General features: G+C 43.7%; 1 protein-coding gene across 1 annotated transcript in view; it reads left to right on the top strand.

Moving 5' to 3' along the window:
* CAPZA1 (capping actin protein of muscle Z-line subunit alpha 1) overlaps positions 1–26,321 on the top strand; it is a 48,896-nt gene that overhangs the window by 22,108 nt on the left and 467 nt on the right. Inside the window, exons 3-9 of the mRNA XM_049765787.1 lie at positions 2,086–2,137; positions 11,177–11,240; positions 14,116–14,322; positions 16,564–16,643; positions 19,167–19,245; positions 23,299–23,370; positions 24,598–24,660. Coding sequence (XP_049621744.1) covers positions 2,086–2,137; positions 11,177–11,240; positions 14,116–14,322; positions 16,564–16,643; positions 19,167–19,245; positions 23,299–23,370; positions 24,598–24,660 — 617 coding nt within the window. The remainder of the gene's footprint in view (positions 1–2,085; positions 2,138–11,176; positions 11,241–14,115; positions 14,323–16,563; positions 16,644–19,166; positions 19,246–23,298; positions 23,371–24,597; positions 24,661–26,321) is intronic.

Raw genomic sequence — 26,321 nt, 5'->3', positions numbered from 1 at the left:
TCAGCCTCTCCTAAGTGATTCAAAAACACATATAGTTTGGAAAACACTATGCCAATACTTACAACTTCACTACCATCTTTTTTTGTGTTTGTTTTTGTTTTTTGTTTTTTGTTTCTTGTTTTGGTTTTTGGGCCACACCCAGTGGTGCTCAGGGGTTACTCCTGGCTGTCTGCTCAGAAATAGCTCCTGGCAGGCACAGGGGACCATATGGGACACCGGGATTTGAACCAACCACCTTTGGTCCTGGATTGGCTGCTTGCAAGGCAAACACCGCTGTGCTATCTCTCCGGGCCCACTATCTTTTTTTTTTAATTAAAATCTTTATTAAACACCTTGATTACAAATATGATAGTAGTTGAGTTTCAGTCATGTAAAGGGCACCCCTCCACCAGTGCAACATTCCTACCATCAATGTCCATAATCTCCCTCCTCCCCATCCCACTCCCACCTGTACTCTAGACAGGCTTTCTACTTCCCTCATTCATTCGCATTCTTAGGATAGTTGTCAGTGTAGTTATTTCTCTAACTGCACTCACCACTCTTTGTGGTGAGCTTCATGCATGAGCTGAACCTTCCAGCCCTTCTCTCTTTTGTCTCTGAGAGTTATTGCAAAATTGTCTTTTATTTTCCTTAAAACCCATAGATGAGTGAGACTGCGACTACCATCTTTCATGCTGTATTTTCCATTTTCCATTAGGTTTTCCCAACTGAACAATGGTACACTCATCTGTACTAGACCTAGAAGCCCACACATAGGGACTTGAGAGATAATACAACAGGTAGTACACTTGCCTAGTATGCAGGTGACTTCGGTTTGATCCTCAGTACCCCAGATGGTCCCCCAAGCCTTGCCAGTAGTAAACCCTGAGCACACCTAGACATAGTCTTCAAAAAAAACCAAACAAACAAAACCACAGAGTAAAATTATTGATGTGGGCCCGGAGAGATAGCACAGCGGCGTTGCCTTGCAAGCAGCCGATCCAGAACCAAAGGTGGTTGGTTCGAATCCCGGAGTCCCATATGGTCCCCCGTGCCTGCCAGGAGCTATTTCTGAGCAGACAGCCAGGAGTAACCCCTGAGCACTGCCGGGTGTGGCCCAAAAACCAAAAATTATATATATATATATATTGATGCAGGATCCAGAGAGATAGTAACAGGTCAGACCTTGTCTTGCATGCAACCAACCCAACATTAATTCCCAGCATTCCATATGGTTCCCTAAAAGCTGCTAAGAATGATCCAAGGGCCAGAGAGATGACACAGCAGTAGGGTATTTGCCTTGCACAGGAGTGATTTCTGAGCACAAAGCCAGGAGTAATCCCTGAGCGCCGCCGGGTGTGACACACACAAAAAAAGAATGGTCCAAAATAAAGATATAATAATGGCACTGAGAAAAAGAAACTAGAACACATAAACATTTGTTATAGAGAATAAATAATACAACTAACTTAATAAACCTGGGCTTTCTTCTACAAAATTGATCGACAGCTAAGCATTTAGAAAGTTTTAGTGACTGGAGAGAATTCATTGGGCTGAGCTCTGGAGCAATGGGTTCAGTTAGCTCTCTCGTCTCTAAAATATGAGCTAGAGTGATAGTACAGTGAGTAGGGCACTAGCTTTGCATGCAGTCAACCCAAGTTTAATTCCTTACCCCATATGGTTCCCTCATCTCTAGGAGTGATCCCTAAGCACAAATCCAGTAGTAAGTCCTGAGCTCAGCTTGGTGTGATCCAAAAAAAAAAAGAAAAGAAAAGAAAATCAGCCTCAGGCTGAGCAATAGCTCAAATAATAGAGCAGCAAGTCCCTTGTTTGCTCAAGGTCTTGTGCTTTGATCCTCAGCACCAAATGCCCTCTACAACATGCTGGCAGTGCTAGGTATAGCAGTGGTACCTACTCGTGGACATAGGAACTGAACATTTAAGCTCATACTGCTGGGTTGAGCATCACCGGGATGACTCCTATGAAAAATAAACTAAGATTTCTGAAACTCCTCCTCTACAGGATTTATTTTTTTTTCTTTTTTTATTTTTGTTAAAAAAAAAAATTACAGGATTTATTAACACATCAGCTTTTCTTTTTCTCTAGATGTCCGACTACTACTTAATAACGACAATCTCCTCAGGGAAGGAGCAGCACAGTAAGTCTTTCTGAATTCACTTACCTTTTGCTTTAATACTGGATACACTATGTTAACTTTAAATAAACACCTTAAAAGATAAGTTTGGGGCCGGAGAGATAGAATGGAGGAAGGTCATTGGTTCGAATCCTGGCATCCCATCTGAGGTCCCCCAAGCCTGCCAGGAGCGATTTCTGAGCAGATAGCCAGGAGTAACCCCTGAGCGCTGCCGGGTGTGAACCAAAAAAAAAAAAGTTTAAGATATATCAGAATTTTAGGGGCAAAGAGATTGTACAGAACAATGCCTTTCCCTGCGCAGACAGGGCCAATGTGACTTTGTTCCCTGGCACCCTACTTGGTCTCTTGGGCACTTCCAGGAGTTACCCCTAACCACAGCCAGTGTGGCCCATAAAAGTAAATACATAAGAGGCCAGAGAGATAGCACAGCGGTAGAGTGTTTGTCTTACATGCAGCCGATCCAGGACGGATAGTAGTTCAAATATTAGCATCCTATATGGTCCCCTGTGCCTGCCAGGAGCGATTTCTGAGCGCAGAGCCAGTAGTAACCCCTGAGCGCTGCCGGGTGTGACCCAAAAACAACAACAATAAAGTAAATAAATAAAATGGTTGTTTTATTGTTTTACTTAAAGAAAGCATATACCTGCATAAGATTATTTACCCCCCCCGGGCCCGAGTGGCGCTTTTCTGGGAGGGGTCTTGGGAACCGGATAATAGGTGTAACTTTACCTGCGAGTCCCTCCCATTCCTGGGAGGGGTCTGGAAAATGTTAGATAAGGCGGGACCAAGGGAATTCGGGCCTTTTGGTTTTTTGGCCTTTTGGCTCTTTGCCCTGTTTGCGCTGCTGTGCGCTTTGGCTTCTGGGTTTTTGTGTTCTGGTCTTTGACCAGCATGGAGCCCAAAGGGAAGATGGCTAACAGGAAATAAGATGCAGGGCTAGCAAAATATTGCTGTGCTTGAAAGGTTATGAATAGGCCACACACACGTGGTGGCTAGGGCTTGAATAAAGATGATTCTTCCTGACGCCTGACTGTGAGTGAGTGATTTCACCTGGGCCTGGGACTCGCCGACTGCATGAAGGTTGCAGAGCCACGTGGACTGGAATGGCACGGAGAGAAATTCACCGCCATCCAGCCCCATCGTTAATTAATTAATTCAACAAATGGCGCTCCGAACTTTGACCTGAATCCTGGACCCAAGAAAACAGTGATCATGGTGAGATTTCTGCTTTTCAGTTTCATTTTGGCTCTTTTCCGGTGCACTGAGCCCAAAACCCTGGGCCACGTGCAACAATGTTCAAATATGGCCGTAACCCCTTCTAGGAAAAGAAGGGCAAATAAAACAAGAGAGGTGGAAGCTTTCATCACCTCCAGCCCAGGCCCAGGCCCAGAACTGAAACTTTGTTACAAGAAACAAAAACCTCGGCCTGTAGAAAAACTAATTAAAAGCTTAAATTGGAAACGGAGGAGAAAAAAGACTGTATTTAAAGTGGACTGATTTTCTGATAACAACCTTCAGCTTAAATTTGGATTTCGGCTTTGGAAATTTCGGACTGAACTTTTAGTTTAAATAACTTTGAACTATGAACATCCAAAAGCCCTCTGCAAAAAAGCTGTGGCCAAAAACTGGCTTGCTAAGTGCTGCCCTGAGGGGAAAAGCGGCGAAAGGTTATCAGCCCAGAAGCAAAAACGCCTCAGCTCAGCTTTGCTCCGCGGCAAGCCTGAAAACCTGCAACCTCATGGTCTACAGAACCGTCGTCTATGGGGCCTGAAACTATGAAAGAAAGCCACGTGGTAAGATCAGCGTGGGACAAACCAACATCTGAACTTTAAAAGTTTACAGAAGCCACGTGGTAATATCAGCGTGGGACAAACCAGCATCTAAACTCTAAAAGTTTACAAAAGCCATATGGTGAAATCAACGTGGTGAGATCAGCGTGAAACAAATTAATCATTTAAACTATGATTTTAGGTGTAGGAACTTAGCAGGTAATTTTATAGTTTACTCATAGTTGGTGATGGAATAAGTTTTAGTTAGTTAGTGGTTAAAAAATAAAAATAAAAGGGAGGTAATACAGTTTAACATCTGATTTCTAACCACCTGCATCTTTGTCTTAGTCATTTTCTTTATAATTTAAATGTGTTTTGTTGTCTTTCAAAGTTAATATTTTCAATTGCAAAATGTTTTACTGTGTGTATTTTAATGTACTTAGCCTGTTTTTATAATGTATGTTATGCATGTATGCTGAAGTACTTGTGTATAGGAAAAGTATAGGAACAATAAAGTTCCCCCAATATAGTTTAAAAGTATAGAAACATAAAAGTTCCGGAATAATGCTTGGTAAAAAAGCATTAATAGAATTTTAGGTTACAGGTGTAAAGTATATTTTGCAAAAATATGTTTTTGAAAAGGGCTGGTATATTAATTTTCACTTTATTACGTTGTTGCATGAAAATATTAACCCACCTTTGGCTAAAGGTGGAGTCAAAATTACAAAAGGCTCTTTTTATATTTCAAAAAAGGACAAATAACAACAAACAAAAAAGGACAAACAACAACAAATAAAGAAAAGGTGCTTCTTCTTGCCTGCTACACAACCTTTCTGGTGTCTCTTCGAAAGATCTATGTACGTCTTAGATTTATCTTCTCAGGAGCTTGTAGTTGATTCCTTGATACATGTTTCTGGTTTTAGACACCCTGTGCTTAGGTTAGAAGTTTTTCTTTACATTTTCCTGTGATGCGCTTATGCAAACAGCCGCTCTTTTATTATTGACTAATTTTTCTTTTAATAATTGTAGACAATATTGTTTGTTTACTAAAAACAAAAGGGGGAATTGTTGTGTATGTAAATATTTTGGGGGATTACTATGTTGCTCACCCTAATCTGTGCCCTACCCTAGGGTGTGACCTGGCATTCTGCCCCCACCCTAGGGTAGGACCTGATTCTGCTTCCACCATTGGTTGGTATCTGATCCCACCATTGGGTGGGACCTGACTCTGGAGTATAAGAGCAAGGGTCTGTGGAAGGCGAGAGCTTTTTGCTGGCTGGAACTGAATCTGAGTCTTTGGACTTCAGTTTTGTCCATCCGAATAAAGCAAATATTTCCACGAGCCTGATTGTCTGCGAGCTGTTTACCCGCCATTTCACCTCAGAACCGTGGGCTAGACAGGGTGGCAGACGCGTGCTCCGAGCTGGAAGAAAAGGGCCTCATTCTCCATCCCACCATCAGTCAACCTCTTCAGGGGCTGACTTGCTACACAGGACCAAAGGTGGTTGGTTCAAATCCCGGTGTCCCATATGGTCCCCCGTGCCTGCCAGGAGCTATTTCTGAGCAGACACCCAGGGTAACCCCTGAGCACTGCCAGGTGTGGCCCAAAAACCAAAAAAAAAAAAAAAGATTATTTACTCCCTTGAGTGTTCTGTGTGACATTATTTTTACCCAGATTTTTTTCTTTTTTTTTTGGTTTTTGGGTCACACCCGGCAGGCTCGGGTTATTCCTGGCTCTATGCTCAGAAATCGCCCCTGGCAGGCACGGGGGACCCAAACGCCTTACCTCCATGCTATCTCGCTGGCCCCCAGATTTTTTCTTTTTATAACATCCAGTTTGGGGGCTACACCCAATGGTGCTTAAGGATTACTCCTGGCTCTGTACTCAGGTAACACTGCTGGTGGATCTTTGGTGACTTTATGTTACAGGGATTGAACGTGGATCAGATGCGTGCGAAAGCATCCTACCTTCTATAGTAAATCTTCACTGAACCCCAGATCATTCTTTTAAGGCAGGATTTGATGTTGCTGGTTAAGGTTTTCTTTTTAAAAAATAAAAACTTTTATTGGTTGATTGATCAGTCTTTGGGCCACACCCGACAGATCTCAGGTTTCTCCGGATTACTCCTGGCTCTGTGCTCAGAAATCGCTCCTGGCAGGTTCTGGGTCCATCCCGGATCTACAGCATGTAAGGCAAATGCGCTACCTCTGTGCTCTCTCTCTGGCCCCCGCTTTTCTTTTATAGTTATTGTCATTTATGTTTAGTATTTAAAAATAATCTTTCTGGGGCCAGAGCTGTAGCACAGTAGAGCATTTGCCCTGCACACGGCTAACCCAGGATGGACCTCCAGGTCCCCGGCATCCCATATGGTCTCCTGAGCCAGGAGCGATTTCTGAGCGCATAGCCAGGAACCCCCTGATCGTCACCAGGAGTGGCTCAAAAACCAAAAATAAATCTTTTTATACTTATTAAAGATTATATAGAAAACAGTGGCAAAATTGCAGGAGAATGGAACACATTCATAAGAGCCTTAATAGTAAATATTGACCACAGAAGGACTGGAGTGATAGTACACTGGTTAGGGAACTTGCCTTGTACACTTCAGATCCAGGTTTGATCCCTGGCATTCCCTTTGGTCCCCCTCTTTTGTTTTTTTTTTTGTTTTTTTGTTTTTTTGTTTTTTTTTTGTTTTTTGTTTTTTGTTTTTGGGCCACACCCAGCGGTGCTCAGGGGTTACTCCTGGCTGTCTGCTCAGAAATAGCTCCTGGCAGGCACGGGGGACCATATGGGACACCGGGATTCGAACCAACCACCTTTGGTCCTGGATCGGCTGCTTGCAAGGCAAACGCCGCTGTGCTATCTCTCCGGGCCCGGGTCCCCCTCTTGATGTCCTCAAACCAAACAAAACAACAACAAAAGGGAAAACATTAGGAAACTAGCATATTCATTCTTCCGGTCATTGTTTCTTTTTTCACTTCCAGATTAATTAGGCGTGTCTTCTTCTTTTTGTTCGTTTTTATTTTGGCACACATCCAGCAGTGCCAAGGAGTTACTGCTAGCTCTACACTGGCAGGCTCATTTGCTGGGCATCAAACCTGGGTCTGCACTTGCTGTCCCATTTTCAGTTATAGTTGAAACTAGAATTCGGTATATATTTTAGATATTTAATTGTGTGGCTTTAATTGTGCTGACATTAAAATGTTCTATTTTTAAATATTCTTGTTCTTTTAGGATCCAAAGTATTGGTAAATTTTCTTGCTTACCGAGGATTATCTTATAGACAAATAGTATATTTTTGTAATGAGGTTATTCAGTTCTTTGGTCACATTCAGTAAATATTTCCGTAAGCATCCTCCTCATTACTATTGCCATCTGCATAAAATGAAAGAGACATGAATGGTATCAGAATTTCTTTTTTGGGTTGCCATCCTTTTTTGTTTTTGTTTTTCTTTTTCTTTTTTGGGTCACACCCGGCAGTGCTCAAGAGTTACTCCTGGCTTTATGCTCAGAAATCACTCCTGGCAGGCTTGGGGGACCATATGGGATGCCGGGATTCGAACCACTGTCCTTCTGCATGCCAGGCAAACGCCCTACCTCCATGCTATCTCTCCGGCCCACCATCCTTATTTTTGCTAACCAGAGAGAGAAGAAATTCTTGGTCTTTTGAAAAGAAAATGACTTGATGACACATATTTTTGTTTGTTTTTTGTTTTTGTTTTTTTGGGCCACACTCGGTGACGCTCAGGGGTTACTCCTAGCTATGCGCTCAGAAGTCGCTCCTGGCTTGGAGGACCAAATGGGATGAACCTCGGTTCGTCCTAGGCTACCGCTGGCAAGGCAGAACACCTTACCTCTAGCGCCACCGCGCCGGTCCTGATGACACATATTTTAAGTTACTGGCTACTTTGCTTGGGGGGACAGTAAGAAAGTTCTTGGATGATGAGTGAAGGAAGCCAGAAAAAGACAAAACACAGGATCTCCAGTATATCAAATATGGGACCGGTGCGAGCGGTGGCACGGAGCAATAAGGCGTCTACCTTGCTGGCGCTACCCTAGGACGGACCATGGTTTGATTCCCTGGCATCCCATATGGTCCCCAAGCCAGGAGCACATATTTCTGAGCACATGGCCAGGAGTAACTCTAGTGTCACCGGTGTGGTCTCAAAACAAACAAAAAAAAAATAGTATATCAAATAGCTGAAGGAGGAAATGTAATGTAGTAAAGGGGAACAGGAGTTGGGGCTTCGGTTTTATTGACAAGAATAATATGTCTATAAATCCAAAGCAAATTCTCAGTAACACTGAAAACAGGAAATCAATCTAAGCAGCAACCACTGAGCTTGGTAATATGCCTGCCAAGGTGGTGGGTGGGGGTTAAAGGAATATCAGCGTGTGGAACACTGGTCAGGAGAGTTGACCATGATAGCATTGGTGTTGAAATATTACTTGCCTATTTGAGAAAAATATTACTTGCCTATTTGAGAAAAGAGTAAATGTTAATGACTTTTTAGATGTTAAAATATTCTGGTATTGAGGCCAGAGTTATCATAGTGGGTAGGATGATTACCTGACCTGGATTCAATCCATGGCATATCATATGGTCCCTGTGCCCACCAGGAGTGATTTCTGAATGCAGAGCAGGCGCAACCCCTGAGCACTACTGGGTATCTTCCCAAAATAAACGAACAAAAGTTCTGGAATTGATGTTTATAATAGCTGTGGTTGTAGATGCTCTCAACAATGGAATACTTGGGGGCCGGTGAGGTGGCGCTAGAGGTAAGGTGTCTGCCTTGCAAGCGCTAGCCGAGGAAAGGACCACGGTTCGATCCCTCGGTGTCCCATATGGTCCCCCCAAGCCAGTGGCAATTTCTGAGCACATAGCCAGGAGTAACCCCTGCACATCTAACGGGTGTGGCCCGAAAAACCAAAAGAAAAAAAAAAAAAACAAAAAAAAAAACAATGGAATACTTGGGGCTGGAGAGATAGCACGGAGGTAAGGCATTTGCCTTGCATGCAGAAGGATGGTGGTTCGAAACCAGGCATCCCATATGGTCCCCCGAGCCTGTGAGGAGTAACCCCTGAGCTCCACCGGGTGTGACCCAAAACCACCCCCCCAAAAAAAAGAATGGAATACGTACAGCTGAAGCAGTACTACTGTGTCTAAGGCAGGAGTCTCAAACTCGAGGCCCTCCGTACATATTGTGGCCCTCGGCCGGCCTTCAAATATCGCAGTATTCGCGATTATTCGCTTACCTAATAATCGCAATAAAAATCGCATTAGTGGGGCTGGGAAGGTGGCGCTAGAGGTAAGGTGTCTGCCTTACAAGCGCTAGCCAAGGAACGGACCGCGGTTCGATCCCCCGGCATCCCATATGGTCCCCCCAAGCCAGGGGCGATTTCTGAGCACATAGCCAGGAGTAACCCCTGAGCGTCAAACGGGTGTGGCCCAAAAACCAAAAAAAAAAAAAAAAAATCGCATTAGTAAGAAAAAATTGAATTAAACATTTGCATAGTCCGAGCAGTTCCGTTTGGGGTATGCAAATGTTTAATGTGATTTTTTTCTTACTAATGCGATTTTTTATTGCAAATATTTGGTAAGCGAAATCCCTTATGCATCCCTGCCTCACCCGACTTTGCCTCCTGCAGCCCCCAAGTAAATTGAGTTTGAGACCCCTGGTCTAAGGCGTTGCCTTGCACATTGCCAACCTGTGTTTGATCTAGCATCATTTTTTTTTTTTTGGATCACACCGGCAGTGCTCAGGTTTTACTCCTGTCTCTACGCTCAGAAATCACTCCTGGCAGGCTCGGGGGTCCATATGGGATGCCGGGATTCAAACCACCATCCTTCTGCATGCAAGGCAAACACTTTACCTCTATGCTATCTCTCCGGCCCCTGATCCCGGCATCTTATTTGTTCCCAGAGTATCATGAGGAGTGACTTATTTCTGAGTCAGAGCCAGGAGTAACCTCTCTGCATCACCGGGTGTGAGTCAGAAAAACAAAAAAGAACAAGGTTGGGCCGGAGCAGTGACACAAGCCATAGGCGTCTGCAATGCACACACTAGCCTAGGTCGTACCGAGGTTTGGTCCCCCAAGGAGTGATTTCTGAGCGATGAGCCAGGAGTAACCCCTGAGCCTTACTCAGTGTTGCTGGGGAAAAAAAAAAAAAGGAACAAGCAAGGTGGCTGGCCTTTTATGTTTGAAGCTACTTTCCCTCTTCACTGACCCTCAGTCATTATGATTAGAGAATGGAATACTTAATAACCTTTAGTTTTGGGGGAAAAATTGTTCATTTTTTGTGGACATTAAATTTCTGATCCTTACTAGAGTCGTTATATTTCAAATTTATTGTTAACTATCGGATGTTGGGGTTGTTTTTTGTTTGTTTGTTTTTTGTCTTTTGCTTATATTAATATCTTTAAGCACCATGAAGGTACACTCTCCTTCAGCAGTGCAACCTTCTCACCACCAATGCTCCCATCTCCCTCCTCTCCCAACCCCTAGGATGTAGTTTTGGAAGAAAATTAATTTTAAGGGGTAGGGTCACACCCGGCAGCCCTCAGAGGTTCCTTCTGGCTCTATGCTCAGAAATCGCTCCTGGCAGGCTTGGGGGACCATATGGGATGCTGGGATTTGAGCCGTCCTTCTGTGTCTATGGCAAACTCCTACCACTGTACTATCTCTCCGGCCCTGAAAACAATTTTTTTTGGTTTTTGGGCCACACCCAGCAATGCTCAGGGGTTACTCCTGGCTCTATGCTCAGAAATCGCTCCTGGCAGGCTCAGGGGACCATATGGGACGCTGGGATTCGAACCACTGACCTTCTGCATGAAAGGCAAATTCCTTACCTCCATGCTATCTCTCCGGCCCCCTGAAAACAATTTTGTACACGTATATGTACACAACCGGTGACACTAAGGGGTTATTCCTAGCTATGCACTCAGAAATCACTCCTGGCTTGGGAGACCATATAGGACACCGGGAATTGAACCGCAGTCCTTCCTGAAATCAGCCATGTGCAAGGCAAATACTCTACCGCTGTGCTATTGCTCCGGCCCTCCTTAGTGCATATTTTAAATTTCTGGAGAAAAGTTTCTTCAGAAAGCTAGATAACCAACCCTAGTTGCCTAGAGAGAAGAATAAAGCACCATAGTGTTTTCACTCTACTTCTCATAATGTGAGCTACCTTCTATGCTTATTTACGTATAGTCTCCTATGCTATAATTATTATTATACATAATTATTTTCTCTCCCTTTTAACTTTGACAACAGTGCCTTTGCCCAGTATAACATGGATCAGTTCACACCTGTGAAGATAGAAGGCTATGAAGATCAGGTAACAATTCTTCTTATTGAGTAGGCTATACCTCAAAGATTTATATTCACATATATATATATATATGTGAATGATATAAAATATATAGAGTGGCATATATAAAGATATATATTTATAGATATCAAAGATGTAGAATTCCTACAAATCAACAAATATCTGAAGATAAGATGCTAACCAGGTACTCCTCAGGAGTTGCCTTACATATTGCTGGCTCTGGGTTTGAGCTTCCTGAAACCTGCTAGGTGTGGCTCAAAAACCAAAAGCAGGACTATCTATTACTAGTTTTATCATCATTCCCTTATCTTGGAATAGCCTTCTTAAGAATATAGATGGGGCTGGAGAGATAGCATGGAGGTAAGGCGTTCGTCTTTCATGCAGAAGGTCATTGGTTCCAATCCCAGCATGCCATATGGTCCCCTGAGCCTGCCAGGAACGATTTCTGAGCATAGAGCCAGGAGTAACCCCTGAGCGCTGCTGGGTGTGACCCAGGAATCGCAAAAAAAAAAAAAAAAAAAAAAGAATATATATATATTGGGGCCGGGCGGTGGCGCTAAAGGTAAAGTGCCTGCCTTGCCTGCGCTAGCCTTGGACGGACCGCGGTTCGATCCCCCGGTGTCCCATATGGTCCCCCAAGCCAGGAGCAACTTCTGAGCACATAGCCAGGAGTAACCCCTGAGCGTTACCGGGTGTGGCCCAAAAAAAAAAAAAAAAAAAAAAAAAAAAAAAAAGAATATAGTCAAAAGATCACATTCTTAGTTATTGCAATAAATATTTCTGAAGCACTAAAATTAAAAATGATTTATTTATTGCCAGCACTGCAAGTAAAAAAGCTAGGTATAAGAAACAAATACCCAGGGCCCGGAGAGATAGCACAGCGGTGTTTGCCTTGCAAGCAGCCAATCCAGGACCAAAGGTGGTTGGTTCAAATCCCGGTGTCCCATATGATCCCCCGTGCCTGCAACGAGCTATTTCTGAGCAGACAGCCAGCAGTAACCCCTGAGCAATGCCGGGTGTGGCCCAAAAACCAAAAAAAAAGAAAAAAGAAAAAAAAGAAACAAATACCCAATTCACAGAATTGGAAATACAAATGACATTATAGTTTTGTTTTGTTTTTTTGTTTTTGGGTCACATCCGGCAGCGCTCAGGTATTACTACGCTCAGAAATAGCCCCCGGCAGACTCGGGGGACCATATGGCATGCAGGGATTCGAACCACCTGCCTTACCTCCATGCTATCTCTCCAGCATCACAAATGACATTATTTTTTTTGTGTTTTTTTTTTGGTCACACCCAGCAGTGCTCAGGGGTTACTCCTGGCTCCATGCTCAGAAATTGCTCCTGGCAGGCACAGGGGACCATATGGGACGCTGGGATTCAAACCAATGACCTTCTGCATAAAAGGCAAACACTTTACCTCCATGCTATCTCTCTGGCCCCTACAAATGACATTTTTGATTGTGGGCTCTACCCAGTGGTTCTTAGGAGGGGATGGTTCCTTTCTCTGCTCAGAATCATGCAGTGTTGTAGGTTAACTGAAAAGCATGTGTTCAGTTCTTTGAGCTATCTCAGCAGCCCATTAGGGTTTGGTTTTGGTTAGGCCTTATTTTTCTGGCTAACATGCATCTTTTTTTATAAATATGAGAGAGGCAGCACATAAAAAATTATGAAAGATGCAGAGAGGTAGATAGTAGTCATTGGCCTTTTACTTGGCCACTTGGAATAACGTCCCACAGGTAAGACCCAAGCACTTCAGCAGGTGACCTCCACAACCCGAGGAAGTAAATAGTGGCCTGAAGACTTGGAGAGAATCCTCCCACCCAAAAGAGGATGCATGTGATTTATTTCAGCTATGCATATAAAGTATATAACATAGGTAATTTATATTCAATGCAAAAAATAAAGGATTATTGCCATTTTTGTTTTGGAGGCATCCCAGCGATGCCCATAGCTTACTTCTAGCTCCTCTCCCTTCTGGATCTCTTTTTTTTTTTTTTGGTTTTTTGGGCCCCACCCGACAGCGCTCAGGCGTTACTCCTGGCTCTACACTGAGAAATCGCTCCTGGCAGGCTCAGGGGACCATATGGGATGCCAGGATTCGAACCACCATCCTTCTGCATGCAAGGCAAATGCCATACCTCCATGCTATCATTCTCCCTTCTGGATCTTACTTCTGGCTATACTATGTCTCTAGCCAGTAAAGGGCATCGTTATAATGAGATGTTGATGATTTAGATTAGTGCAATTCAGCTTGAGAACTGGCATTTTTCTGCATGCCACCCCACCAACCAGCAGTTATAACCAAGGCAGTAGATACTGGTTTTTAACCTTTCAGCACCTTTGGAACACCATTAGTTAAAGTTGATGGGCCACATTTTATAAGAATGAAGAGTTTTGAATCAGGGATGGAATGGTAGTAGAGTAGGTAAGACTCTTGTCTTACACACACATGAACTGGCAACCCATATGGTCTTCCACGCACCACCAGTAATAATTCTTTTTATTTTATTTTATTTTATTTTATTTTTGGTTTTTGGGTCACACCCGGCAGCACTCAAGGGTTACTCCTGGCTCTACACTCAGAAATAGCTCCTGGCAGGCTCAGGGGACCATATGGGATGCCGGGATTTGAACCATCGTCCTTCTGCAAGCAAGGCAAATGTCTTACCTCCATGCTATCTCTCGGCCCCCAGTAATGATTCTTGAATTTAAAATCAGAAATAATTTGGCATTACTGGTGTAGCCTAGAAATAAAAAATAAAAGTTTTGCTTAAAAAATAAGAAAGAGAAATTAAATGCAAATTTAGCTTTCTATTTGCTTTATACTTTCATTTGCTACTGTCTTTTTCACACTCATATTTGTAATTATTCTCTGCAAGGTTTTGATTACAGAACATGGTGACCTGGGTAATAGCAGATTCTTAGATCCAAGAAACAAGATTTCCTTTAAGTTTGATCACTTACGGAAAGAAGCAAGTGACCCCCAACCCGAGGAAGTAGATGGCGGTCTGAAGTCTTGGAGAGAATCCTGTGACAGCGCTTTAAGGGCCTACGTGAAAGATCACTATTCCAACGGCTTCTGTACTGTTAAGTAACTGCCTGCTCCCTGATCAAAGAGTGTTGCTATCTTAGGTTTGCCTGTCTTTGGGGAATTTTGATAGCCAAGAAAAAGTTTTTTTTTTCCTTACCTATTAACTATCTTCTCTGTATTTCTTAAATCATGTTTGAAAGAAGTATGAATGGAAAAAATATTAAATAACAATGCATAGAACATTTCAATGTAAACATATGCTAAAGTTTTTAAAGTTCTCAGCTTAGACATGAGATGGGGTGTTGAGGATCGAAACTGGGTCCATCCCGAGTCTTCAATGTGCAAGGCAAACGCCCTATCATTGTGCTATCACTCTGCCCCAAATTAATGTTGGAAGAACGACTAGAGTGATCGTATAGTGAGTGGATAGGGCTCGTGCCTTACATGTGATTAGCCTGAGTTTAATCCCTAACACCTTATTTGGTTCCCTGAGCACCAAGAGGTATGGTCCAAACTTTGACCACCCTTTATCTTGCCCAAAAATTGTGGGGACATACCAGCGTTGCTTGGGGGTTTTTTCCAGTTCATTCCTTTGGGGCAACTTATTACTTTACTGGTGATGTGGAAAAACAGTGTTGGGAATTGGACCCAGAGCCAGACCTTTGAGCCTTGTCCCTGGGATATAGGAATTTATTTATTTATTTATTTATTTATTTTTGGTTTTTGGGCCACATCCGGCAGCGCTCAGGGGTTACTCCTGGCTCTATGCTCAGAAATCGCCCCTGGCAGGCACAGGGGACCATATGTGATGCCGGGATTGGAACCACCGTCCTTCTGCATGGAAGGCAAACGCCTTACCTGCTATCTCTCCAGCCCTTGACTATAGGAATTTTTAAACAAAATCTCAGCAGTATAGTTGAACTATTTTCATTGTTTCATTGAATAATCTTTTTTTTTTTCTTTTGGGCCACACACTGGTACTCAGGAGTTATTTCTGACTTTTCATTCCCTACGGGCTTGGGGAACCATATTTGGGATGCCAATGATGAAATCCAAGTCAGCCAGGTGCCAGGCAAGCATCCTATCCACAGTGACCATCCTTACACCCTAATCAAATACTTTGTACTATAATACATTATTCTTTTGTTTTGTTTTTTTGTGGGGTTTTTTTTGGGGGGGTCACACTCAGCAGTGCTCAGGAGTTACTCCTGGCTCTGTGCTCAGAAATCACCCCCAGCAGGCTCGGGAGACCATAGGGTATGCCGGGATTCGAACCACCGTCCTCCTGCATGCAAAGCAAACACCCTACTGCTGTGCTATTTCTCCGGCCCCTATATCAATGGTTTTTTTTTTTTTTTTTTTTTTTTTTTTTGGTTTTTGGGCCACACCCGGCGGTGCTCAGGGGTTACTCCTGGCTGTCTGCTCAGAAATAGCACCTGGCAGGCACGGGGGACCATATGGGACACCGGGATTCGAACCAACCACCTTTGGTCCTGGATCGGCTGCTTGCAAGGCAAACGCCGCTGTGCTATCTCTCTGGGCCCTATATCAATGTTTTAATGTGTGATTTCTAGAAGTTGTATTTTGCTTAAACTACTGTTTCAGCATCCCCTGATTATTTTATTTTGTCTCTTTTCCCTATCTTGTAAATGTAGGCATTTCTCATTTCTATATTTTCTCTTAAAAACTCATTTGCCTTGAATGCAGCCAACACAGGACAGACCCTGGTTTGATTCCTGGCATCCCATATGGCCCCCCGAGCCTGCCTGGAGTGATTTCAGAGTGCAGAGCCAGGTGTAACCCCTGAGTGCTGCCGGGTGTGACCCAAACCCCCCCCCAAAAAAAAAAAACAAAAACCTCAGTTAGGGATTGGAAATGATAATACAGTGGATAGGGCTCTCTCCTTGTATACAGCTAACCCAGTTTCTCTATCCCTGGCATCCTATAAGACCCCCAGCATCCCATCTGGTCCCTAAGCCCCATCAAGAACAATTTCTGAGCATAGAGCCAGGAGTAACCCATAAGCATCACTGAGTGTGGACCAAAATAATAATAATAATAACTTCATGGATTTTCGTACTTATATCTTAAATGTCTACAGATTACCTTCTTTTCATTATATCTTCCATTAGAACTTAACATGCCTGCTTTGTGATCATATCCCTTGAGCTCTAGTGAATTGGAAGCTCACTCTGTCATATTTATCTTCCCGAGGATTTAACACACTGCATTTTTGTTTGTTGTTTAAAGTATGCTTTCAGAGTCTTAATTTGTTGTTTTTTTTTTTAAACAATAGGTTTATGCTAAAATTATAGACGGGCAACAAACCATTATTGCATGCATTGAAAGCCACCAGTTTCAGCCTAAAAACTTCTGGTAAGCAAGTAGATATTCTCTTCAGTTTGTATCTGACCTCCTGAAAAGAAATCAAACTAGCTGTTGACACTTTGTTTTTAATCTAAACTACGTTGGATTGAACTATCAGATTTCAAGACTTCAATTCCACTTCTGTAAGTGAGGGATATACTCATCATACAGATTTCTTATTATAAGACTTAAAAATCTATCTATGTAAAAAAAAAATCTATCTATGGTGACTGGAGCAAAAGCGGATAGGACATTTGCCTGGCACACGATCCACCTGGGTTTGATTCCTACCATCTCAGATGGTTTCCTGAGCACCGTCAAATGTAGCCCAGAAAAACAAACAAAAAATCTTTCTAGGGGCCAAAGCAATATTGCTGTGGGTAGGGTATATGCTATGTACACACCAACTAGGTTTTGATCCCTAGCATCTCAAATGACCCACTGAGCATTGCCAGGAGTGGCCCAAAAATATATCTGGATATATGCTTTTTGTTTGTTTGTTTTTTGGGCCACACCTGATGACACTCCTGCCTAGCGCTCAGAAATCGCCCCTGGCTTGGGGGACCATATGGGACGCCAGGGGATAGGACTGCGGTTTGTCCTAGGTTAGCGCGTGCAAGGCAAATGCCCTGTTACTTGCGCCACCACTCCAGTCCCATATCTTGATATTTACTACCTGTGGAAGAGATGCCACATTTGACAGTCTTAGTGCCACAATCACTTCAGCCCCAATATATATACTTCTTGTTCGGACTAGGTTCTTACTTTCCTTACAGATACTGTTCTTACAAATAGGGTGGTAAGTCTTCCTAAAATCTGCTGGACATTTTTTGTAAGGAATTTGGCAAACATTAGCCCTGCGAAGTCTCACAAAGAATGGCAAGGATTCTCCATATGTCCAGGCATTTAGACAAGACGAACGGAGGACTTGAGCCATAATACATTGTATAGGGTGCTGGCCTAGCATGCAGCTGACCAGGGTTCAATCCCCACCACCCCACATGGTCCCCTGAGCACATTCAGGAATGTTCACTGAGCACAGAGCCAGGTGAGGCCATTAAAAAAAAAAAACAACTAAAAAAAAATAGGGGAGTGGAGGATAGGCCACTTGCCCACTAACCCAAAATCAACCCCAACATTTGGGAATTTTGGTAGGCCCGCAAGCCTACCAAAAGTAATTTTTTTTCTTAGTGGAAAGCACAAACACAATCCCCTGCCAGGAGTGGTTTCTTCTTTTTTTTTTTTTTTTTTTTAACTATTGATTGATTGGTTGGTTTGTGGGCCACACCCACTGGCACTCAGGACCTCCTCCTGGCTCTGCGCTCAGAAATTGCCCCTGGCAGACTTGGGGACCATATGGGATGCCAGGAATCGAATAGGTCCCTCCTGGGTTGGCCGCATGCAAGGCAAAAGCACTACCACTGTGCTATGTCTCTCTGGCCCTAAAGAGTGACTTCTGACTGAAAAGCTATGAGTAACCCCTTAACACCGCGGGGTGTGACCCAAAAAAAATTTTTTTTAATACTAAAATAACTTCCTGAGGCCAGAGAGGTGGCGCTAGAGGTAAGGCATCTGCCTTGCCTGCACTAGCTTAGGATGGACCACAGTTCAATCCCCCCGGAGTCCCAGATAATCCCCCAAGCCAGGAGTAACCCCTGAGCATCAGTGGGTTTGGCCCAAACAAAAACAAAACAAAAATAAAACAAAACAAAGAATAACAACCCTGGGCCAGAGAGATAGCATGGAGGTAAGGTGTTTGCCTTTCATGTGGAAGGACGGTGGTTCGAATCCCAGCATCCCATATGGTCCCCCGAGCCTGCCAGGAGCGATTTCTGAGCATAGAGCCTTAAGGAACCCCTGAGCGCTGCTGGGTGTGGCCCAAAAACCAAAAATAATAATAATAATAATAACTTTCCCATGAACAAAGTAGTCATGGTTTTGTTTTTTTTGTTTTTTGTTTTTGTTTTTTTGGTTTTTGAGTCACACTCAGCAGTGCTCATGGGTTACTCCTGGTTCTGTGCTCAGAAATCACTCCTGGCAGGCTTGAGGGACCATATGGGATGCTGGGATTTGAACCACTGTCTGTCTTGGATTGGCTGCTTGCAAGGCAAATGCCTTACCGCTGTGCTATCTCTCTGGCCCCTGGTCCTGGTTTCTTTATGCTAAAGGAAAATGAAAGTCAAATAACTTAGAAACTATAATGAATACTGAAAATAGCATTTCTTGACCTCTTTCTCAGTGTCTCTGCTTGTTTCAGTTACAAATTGACTCTTTTTTTTGGGGGGGGGGTTTGGTTTTGGGGCCACACCCAGCGGTGCTCAGGGGTTACTCCTGGCCATCTGCTCAGAAATCGCTCCTGGCAGGCATGGGGGACCATATGGGACACCGGGATTCGAACCAACCACCTTTGGTCCTGGATCGGCTGCTTGCAAGGCAAACGCCACCATGCTATTTCTCCGGCCCCACAAATTAACTCTTACAGTTCGTTTTTTTTTTTTCTAAGTCTGCATTTTTGTGTGTCTTTTTCAATAGGAATGGTCGCTGGAGATCAGAGTGGAAATTCACTATCACGCCACCTACAACTCAAGTGGATGGAGTACTTAAAATACAGGTAAAATCTTGATAGATTATTTTAAAATGTCAGTGAATATTTAGATTTCCCAAGCTCTATTCAAGGTTTAGGAGCCAAACCGATTCAACCAGGCCAAATAAAACAAAGCAACCACCGGGATTCATCCCTGAGCTCAGGGCCAGGAGTAATAACCTGAGAATCAATGGGTATGGCCCTAAAACAAACAAAGTTCGTTTTTTTGGTTTTTTTTTAAAGAATTTTATGAAACCAAAGCCATGATAGAGGAGGGTAGGACTTGTGCACAAAAAACCCAATTATCAGTATTTATTTTTGTTTCACATAATAAAGCATATTGGGGCCAGAGTGATAACAGCAGTAGGGCATTTGTCTTGCACACAGATGACCTAGGACACAGACCCAGGTTGGATGCCCGGTATTCCATACGGTCCTCAAGCCTTTCAGGAGCAATTTCTGAGCACAGAGCAAGAAGTAACCCCTGAGAGTCACCTGGTGTGCCTCCAAAAAAAAAAAAAAAAGACCTTTTTTTTTTTTTTTTTTTTTTTTGGCCCACACCCGGTAATGCTCAGGGGTTACTCCTGGCTATGTGCTCAGAAGTTGCTCCTGGCTTGGGGGACCATATGGGACACCGGGGGATTGAACCGCGGTCGGTCCAAGGCTAGCGCAGGCAAGGCAGGCACCTTACCTTTAGCGCCACCGCCCAGCCCCCAAAAAAAAACTTTTAAAAATTAAAAAATATAATAAAGCAGGCCCAGAGAGATATCACAGTGGCGTTTGCCTTGCAAGCAGCTGATCCAGGACCAAAGGTGGTTGGTTCGAATGCCGGTGTCCCATATGGTCCCCTGTGCCTGCCAGGAGCTATTTCTGAGCAGACAGCCAGGAGTAACCCCTGAGCACGGCCGGGTGTGACCCAAAAACCAAAAAAAAAAAAAAATATATATATATATATATATATATAAAATAAAGCATGTAATGGGGGGTCATGGAGATAACTCAGAACTAGAGCCATTCTTTGCATATAGGAAACCTGATTTCATCTGTACCAAGTCTTGATAATAAATTTGTGGCTTTCAGAGGCCAGAGTAATTCTAATATATAGGTAGGGTACATGGCTGATTAGTGTCCATCCCTGGCATCCCATATAGCTCCCCCTAGCACCACCAGGGTGAGCATCGCTGAGTTTGGTCATCAAACTTTTTTTTTTTTTTTTTTTTTTTTTGGTTTTTGGGCCGCACCTGGTGACACTCAGGCGTTATTCCTGGCTATGCGCTCAGAAGTCGCTCCTGGCTTGGGGGACCAATATGGGACACCTGGGATTGAACCACGGTCGTCCTAGGCTAGCGCTTGCAAGGCAGACACCTTACCTCTAGCGCCACCACACTGGCCCTGGTCATCACACTTTTTAAACAAGGAACCAGTTCACTGTCCCTTAGACCGCTGGATGGCTGGACTATAGTAAAAACAAAAACTATGAACAAATTCCCATGCACAGTGCATATATCTTACTTTGAAGTGAAGAAACAAAACGGGAACAAATAAAAAGATGTGGCCCACGGCCGTAGTTTTAGGACCACTGGACTAGATTGTACCCACTGTACAATCTCTCCAGCTCTCTTCAACTTTGTTTTTTGTTTTGTTTGTTTTTGTTTTGGGGTCACGCTCATCTGTGCTCAGGGATTACTCCTGGCTCTACACTCAGAAATTGCTCCTGGCAGGCTCAGGGGACCATATGGGATGCCGGGATTTGAACTACCATCCTTCTGCGTGCAAGGCAAATGCCCTACCTCCATGCTATCTCTTCAGCCCCATCAACTTTGTTTTATTAGTTTTGGGGCCACAGTCATCTCTGTTTGCCTCTCCTCATGTATACTCAGGGTCTCAGCATATAAAGTATGTTGTGCCTCAGCCATTGAACTTTCTGCCTTTTGCCTTTCTTCTTCTTTTTTTTTTTTTTTTGTGTTTTTTTTTGGTTTTTGGGTCACACCCGGCAGTACTCAGGGGTTACTCCTGGCTCCAGGCTCAGAAATTGCTCCTGGCAGGCATGGGAACTATATGGGACACTGGGATTCGAACCGATGACCTCCTGCATGAAAGGCAAATGCCTTACCTCCATGCTATCTCTCCGGCCCCTGCCTTTCTTAAACAGTATCTCCTTCCACCTTTCTCCAACATACATTCATCTACAATGAGTTCATTGTTCTTCCTGAAACTAACTGTCCTATTCCCTTGTGCTTCTTAACTTTTGCTAGATAACCTTCTCTCCTTTGTCTACTTAAGTGACGGTTCTATATTCAAAACTTGTCCCAATGCATGTAACAAAAGGGAATTCTCATTCTGTGTGACCTGTATTTAACCATGATGACTGGACTAGAAAGATAACTCAAAAGCTGAGGGACCAGAGAGATATCGTGGAGGTAAGGCATTTATTTGCCTTGCATGCAGAAGGACTATAGTTCGAATCTCGGCATCTCAAATGGTCCCCCAAGCATTCCAGGAGCGATTTCTGGGCATGGAGCCAGGAGTAACCCCTCAGCATTAATGGGTGTGACCCCCAAAAAAACAAAAACAAACAAATTTCTTTTTTTTTTTTTTTTTTGTTTTTTCGGGCCACACCCGTTAGATGCTCAGGGGTTACTCCTGGCTACGCGCTCAGAAATTGCCCCTGGCTTGGGAGACCATATGGGACGCTGGGGGATCGAACCGTGGTCCTTTCCTTGGCTAGCACTTGCAAGGCAGACACCTCTAGCGCCACCTCGCCGGCCCCACAAACAAATTTCTTGAGACTTAATTTGTACTTAACTGATTAGTTTTCTCTTTTTTTTTTTTTTTTGGTTTTTGGTTTTTGGTTTTTGGCCCACACCCGGCGGTGCTCAGGGGTTGCTCCTGGCAGGCATGGGGGACCATATGGGACACCGGGATTCAAATCAACCACCTTTGGTCCTGGATCGGCTGCTTGCAAGGCAAACACCGCTGTGCTATCTCTCCAGGCCCCCTAATACCTTTTTGATCTCCTGCACCACTTAATGGTCCCTTAGCATCACCCTGTCTCCCAAAAACAAACTAACAAACCAAAAAAATTTTTTATTTTATAATATTTATTTAGCATGATTCCTGAAATGAAATCACACAATAGATGTTAATCTTTTTTTTGTTTTTGTTTTTGGTGGGGTTTGGATCACACCTGGCTGCGCTCAGGATTAGTCCTGGCTCTATACTCAGAAATCTCTCCTAGCAGGCTCGGAGGACCATATGGGATGCTGGGATTCGAACCACTGACCTTCTGCAAGCAAGGCAAACGCCTTACTTCCATGCAATCTCTGGCCCCCAAGATGTTAATCTTACTTATCACTTTTCTTTGAAAGGAAAGCAATTTTTTTTTTCTCTTTTGCTGCCATAATTTTTGGGGGGAGTCACACCCAGTGGCACTTAGTGTTTACTACTGGCTCTGAACTCGGAAATCACCCCTGGCAGGCTTGGGAGACTGTATGAGATACCGAGGATCAAACCTGCGTCCATCCCAGTTTGGCCTAATGCAAGGCAAATGCCCTTGCATTGATAGCTGTGCTATCATTTCAGCCCTCAATAATTTTTTAAGGAAAGCAAGTGTCTATGAGGGACCGGAGAGAGAGCATGGAGGTATGGCGTTTACCTTGTGTGCAGGACAGTGGTTCGAATCCTAGCATCCCATATGGTCCCCCAAGCCTGCCAGGAGTGATTTCTTTTTTTTTTTTTTTTTTTGGTTTTTTGGGCCACACCCGTTTGACGCTCAGGGGTTACTCCTGGCTATGTGCTCAGAAATCGCCCCTGGCTTGGGGGGACCATATGGGACGCCGGGGGATCGAACCGCGGTCCTTCCTTGGCTAGCGCTTGCAAGGCAGACATCTTACCTCCAGTGCCACCTACCCGGCCCAGGAGTGATTTCTGAGCACCGCCGGGTGTGACCCAGAAACCAAAAAAAAAAAAAAAAAGTATGAAACATCATTTATTCAGTTGGTGAAAATTGGGGCTGACTGAGGCATGATTTGCGCTCTTAACATAGGTTTCTTCATAAACTTGCTGTTTTGCCTCATGCAGGTTCACTATTACGAAGACGGAAATGTCCAGTTAGTTAGTCATAAAGATGTACAGGATTCAATAACTGTTTCAGTGAGTATGGAATATTTGCTATAAAATCTTCCAGTTATGTCTTGTTTTTCTTTGAAAAATCAGTTTTGGTGACCAGAGAGATAGTACGAGGTTCTGGCATTTGTATTGCCCCTGGCTAACTTTAGTTTGTTCATCTTATGATCCCAAGTAACTCAAAAGAGTGATCCACGAGCACTGCTATGCACCAGGAATAGCCAAAAAGCACCCAAAAAATAAATAAAAATTTGGTACCGACTTGTAGAAAACCATTTTGCTTTCAATACTTCAATAACTAGAGCTTTTATAAGTATTCAGTCTTCATCCGAATAATAATTACTACAAAGAATTCAGACTTTTCTTCTTTCTCTTTTCCAACTGAGATTTGCTCGAGACGGACTGTGTCTTATGTCATAAAATGAAGAAAGTTTTCAGAACCAGAGACTAGAATGATAGTTCATCGGGTAGGGCACTTGTCTTACTAGTGGTCAAGCAGATTTGATCTCTGGAACCCCATGTGATCTCCCCAGCCCCACCATGAGTGATTCCTTAGTACAGAGCCAGGGGTACACCCTGGTGACCCAAAAAAAGAAAGGAAGGAAGGAGGGAGGGAGAGAGGATCAATTGGTTTGGTTGAGTCATTTAAAAGACTGTTTTTCTCATCGCAAAACGGATAGACTTACTTCATAGGGTGTTCTGAAAATCAAGTAAGCTAACTTGCAGACTAGATACTCCTGTGGGCTGAGCTTCCATGCTTAGTTTATAGAAAATGATCCCATGTTGAATCCTTCCTTTCCATGTAATGAAGAATTCTACATTCAGCCTTTAAGCACTTTAACACAACATGATCCCCTGGGCACCGAGCTGAGAGTAGTCTCTAAGCACTGCAGGGATGCCCCCTTGCCCCCCCAAAAAAATGAAGAAGGAGGAGGAAGTAATCTGCCTGGTAATACAATATATGAGTTGTTATGTAGGTGTTAAGATGAATTTACTTCGAGTCTTTTTGTTGTTTTTGGGCCATGCCCGGAAGCGCTCAGGTTACTCCTGACTCTGAACTCAAAAATTACTCCTGGCAGGCTTGAGGGATCAGGTGGGATGGTGGGGATCGAACGAACCTGGGTCCCTCCTGGGTTGACAGCATGCCAGGCAAACCATTGTGCTATTGCCCCAGCCCATACTTTACAGTCTTAACTGCTTTTACTTTATTTTTTTAAATCCTTCTTTTCCATCTTTTTCTCCATCTCCTATTAGAATGAAGCCCAAACTGCCAAAGAATTTATTAAAATCATAGAGAATGCAGAAAATGAGTACCAGGTAAGATAATTTGGATCTAACTTTTCTAGATGTGGTACCTTATTATTTTCCATGTTAATATATTTTGTTTAGCTTCTCTGCGTCCTCAGCATACTGTATATTTTGCTCTGTCAGACACACATGAGGAAAACAAGAGACATTAGGAGACAGTGGCTGGGAACAACCAGCCTGCGAGACTGAAGTATATTTAAAATACTCCGGTCCACAGCTGGTAGTTAAACACATTTACCTAACTTTTTTTTTTTTTTTTTTTGGTTTTGGTTTTTTGGGTCACAGCCGGCGGTGCTCAGGGGTTACTCCTGGCTCTGCGTTCAGAAATTGCTCCTGGCAGGCACATATATGATGCTGGGATTCAAACCACCGTCCATCCTGGATTGGCTGCTTGCAAGGCAAAAGCCCTACCGCTGTGCTATCTCGTCGGCCCCAGCCTAACTCTCTTTTTTACAGCAGAAAATAAAACAACATACTTTAAAATACCTTTTTTGTTAGTATAAAAAAATAAATAAAAGTCCCCTGCACTCAGACTTCAGCTCCAGGCAGCTTTCACTCCCTAAGATGCACAGACTTTTCCCCCCATCTTTTAGTGGGGGGAGTGCATCTTATGGTATGAAAAATACAGTAAATACAGTAGTGGGGCCAGAGAGATAGCATGGAGGTAAGCCATTTGCCTTGCATGCAGAAGGTCGGTGATTCAAATCCCGGCATCTCATATGGTCCCCTGAGCGCTGCCGGGTGTGACCCAAAAACAAACAAAAAAAAATTTGTTTGGTGCTAAGTGTGGTAATTCTGCCAACCTTACAATTTATCCTGCTGGCATCCCCTCCAGCGCTGCAACTAAAGTTGGAAGGGATGATAAATAGCCCTGGCTTTAGAAATGATATGGGTGAGCTTTTTTTCTTCTAATTGAAGCACTATAATTTACTAATTATTCATGATTTTCAGTCATACTGTCTGCCAACACAGTCACTTCCCCCAGGATCCACTTCCCTCTACCAATGTCTCCATTTCCTTCCCATCCTCAAGCTTGCCTCTCCCCCCCCCCTTCAGACACTGTTTTATATTACCATTATTGATAGGGTTTATTTAGAACAATTTACCACCATCGAGCCTAATTGGGTGGACTTAACCAATATCACAGACATTGGAGAAGAGCTATCTCAGAATATTACATTCTTTTCTGGGGGGGTACTGGGAGATTTTATTTTTGTTTTTTGTTTTTTTTTGTGAGGGGGTTGGACCACACCCGGCAGCGCTCAGGGAGTACTCCTGTCTCTGCGCTCTGAAGTCACTCCTGGCAGGCTCAGAGGACTATATGGGATGCCGGGGATCAAACCCGGGTCCATTCTGGGTTGGCCGGATGCTAGGTAAATGCCCTACCGCCGTGCTATTGTTCCGGCCTCCTCAGAATATTACATTCTTTTTTTTTTTTTTTTTTTTTTTTTTTTTTTGGTTTTTGGGCCACACCCAGCGGTGCTCAGGGGTTACTCCTGGCTGTCTGCTCAGAAATAGCTCCTGGCAGGTACGGGGGACCATATGGGACACCGGGATTCGAACCAACCACCTTTGGTCTTGGATCGGCTGCTTGCAAGGCAAACGCCGCTGTGCTATCTCTCAGGGCCCAGAATATTACATTCTGACTGTCCTATGGCACGCCACCATTT

This window comes from Suncus etruscus, chromosome 19, assembly GCF_024139225.1.
Source record: "Suncus etruscus isolate mSunEtr1 chromosome 19, mSunEtr1.pri.cur, whole genome shotgun sequence".
Lineage (NCBI taxonomy): Eukaryota > Metazoa > Chordata > Mammalia > Eulipotyphla > Soricidae > Suncus > Suncus etruscus.
Note: the sequence above shows the minus strand (reverse complement) of the source record. Positions and strands in the feature narration are given on the sequence as shown.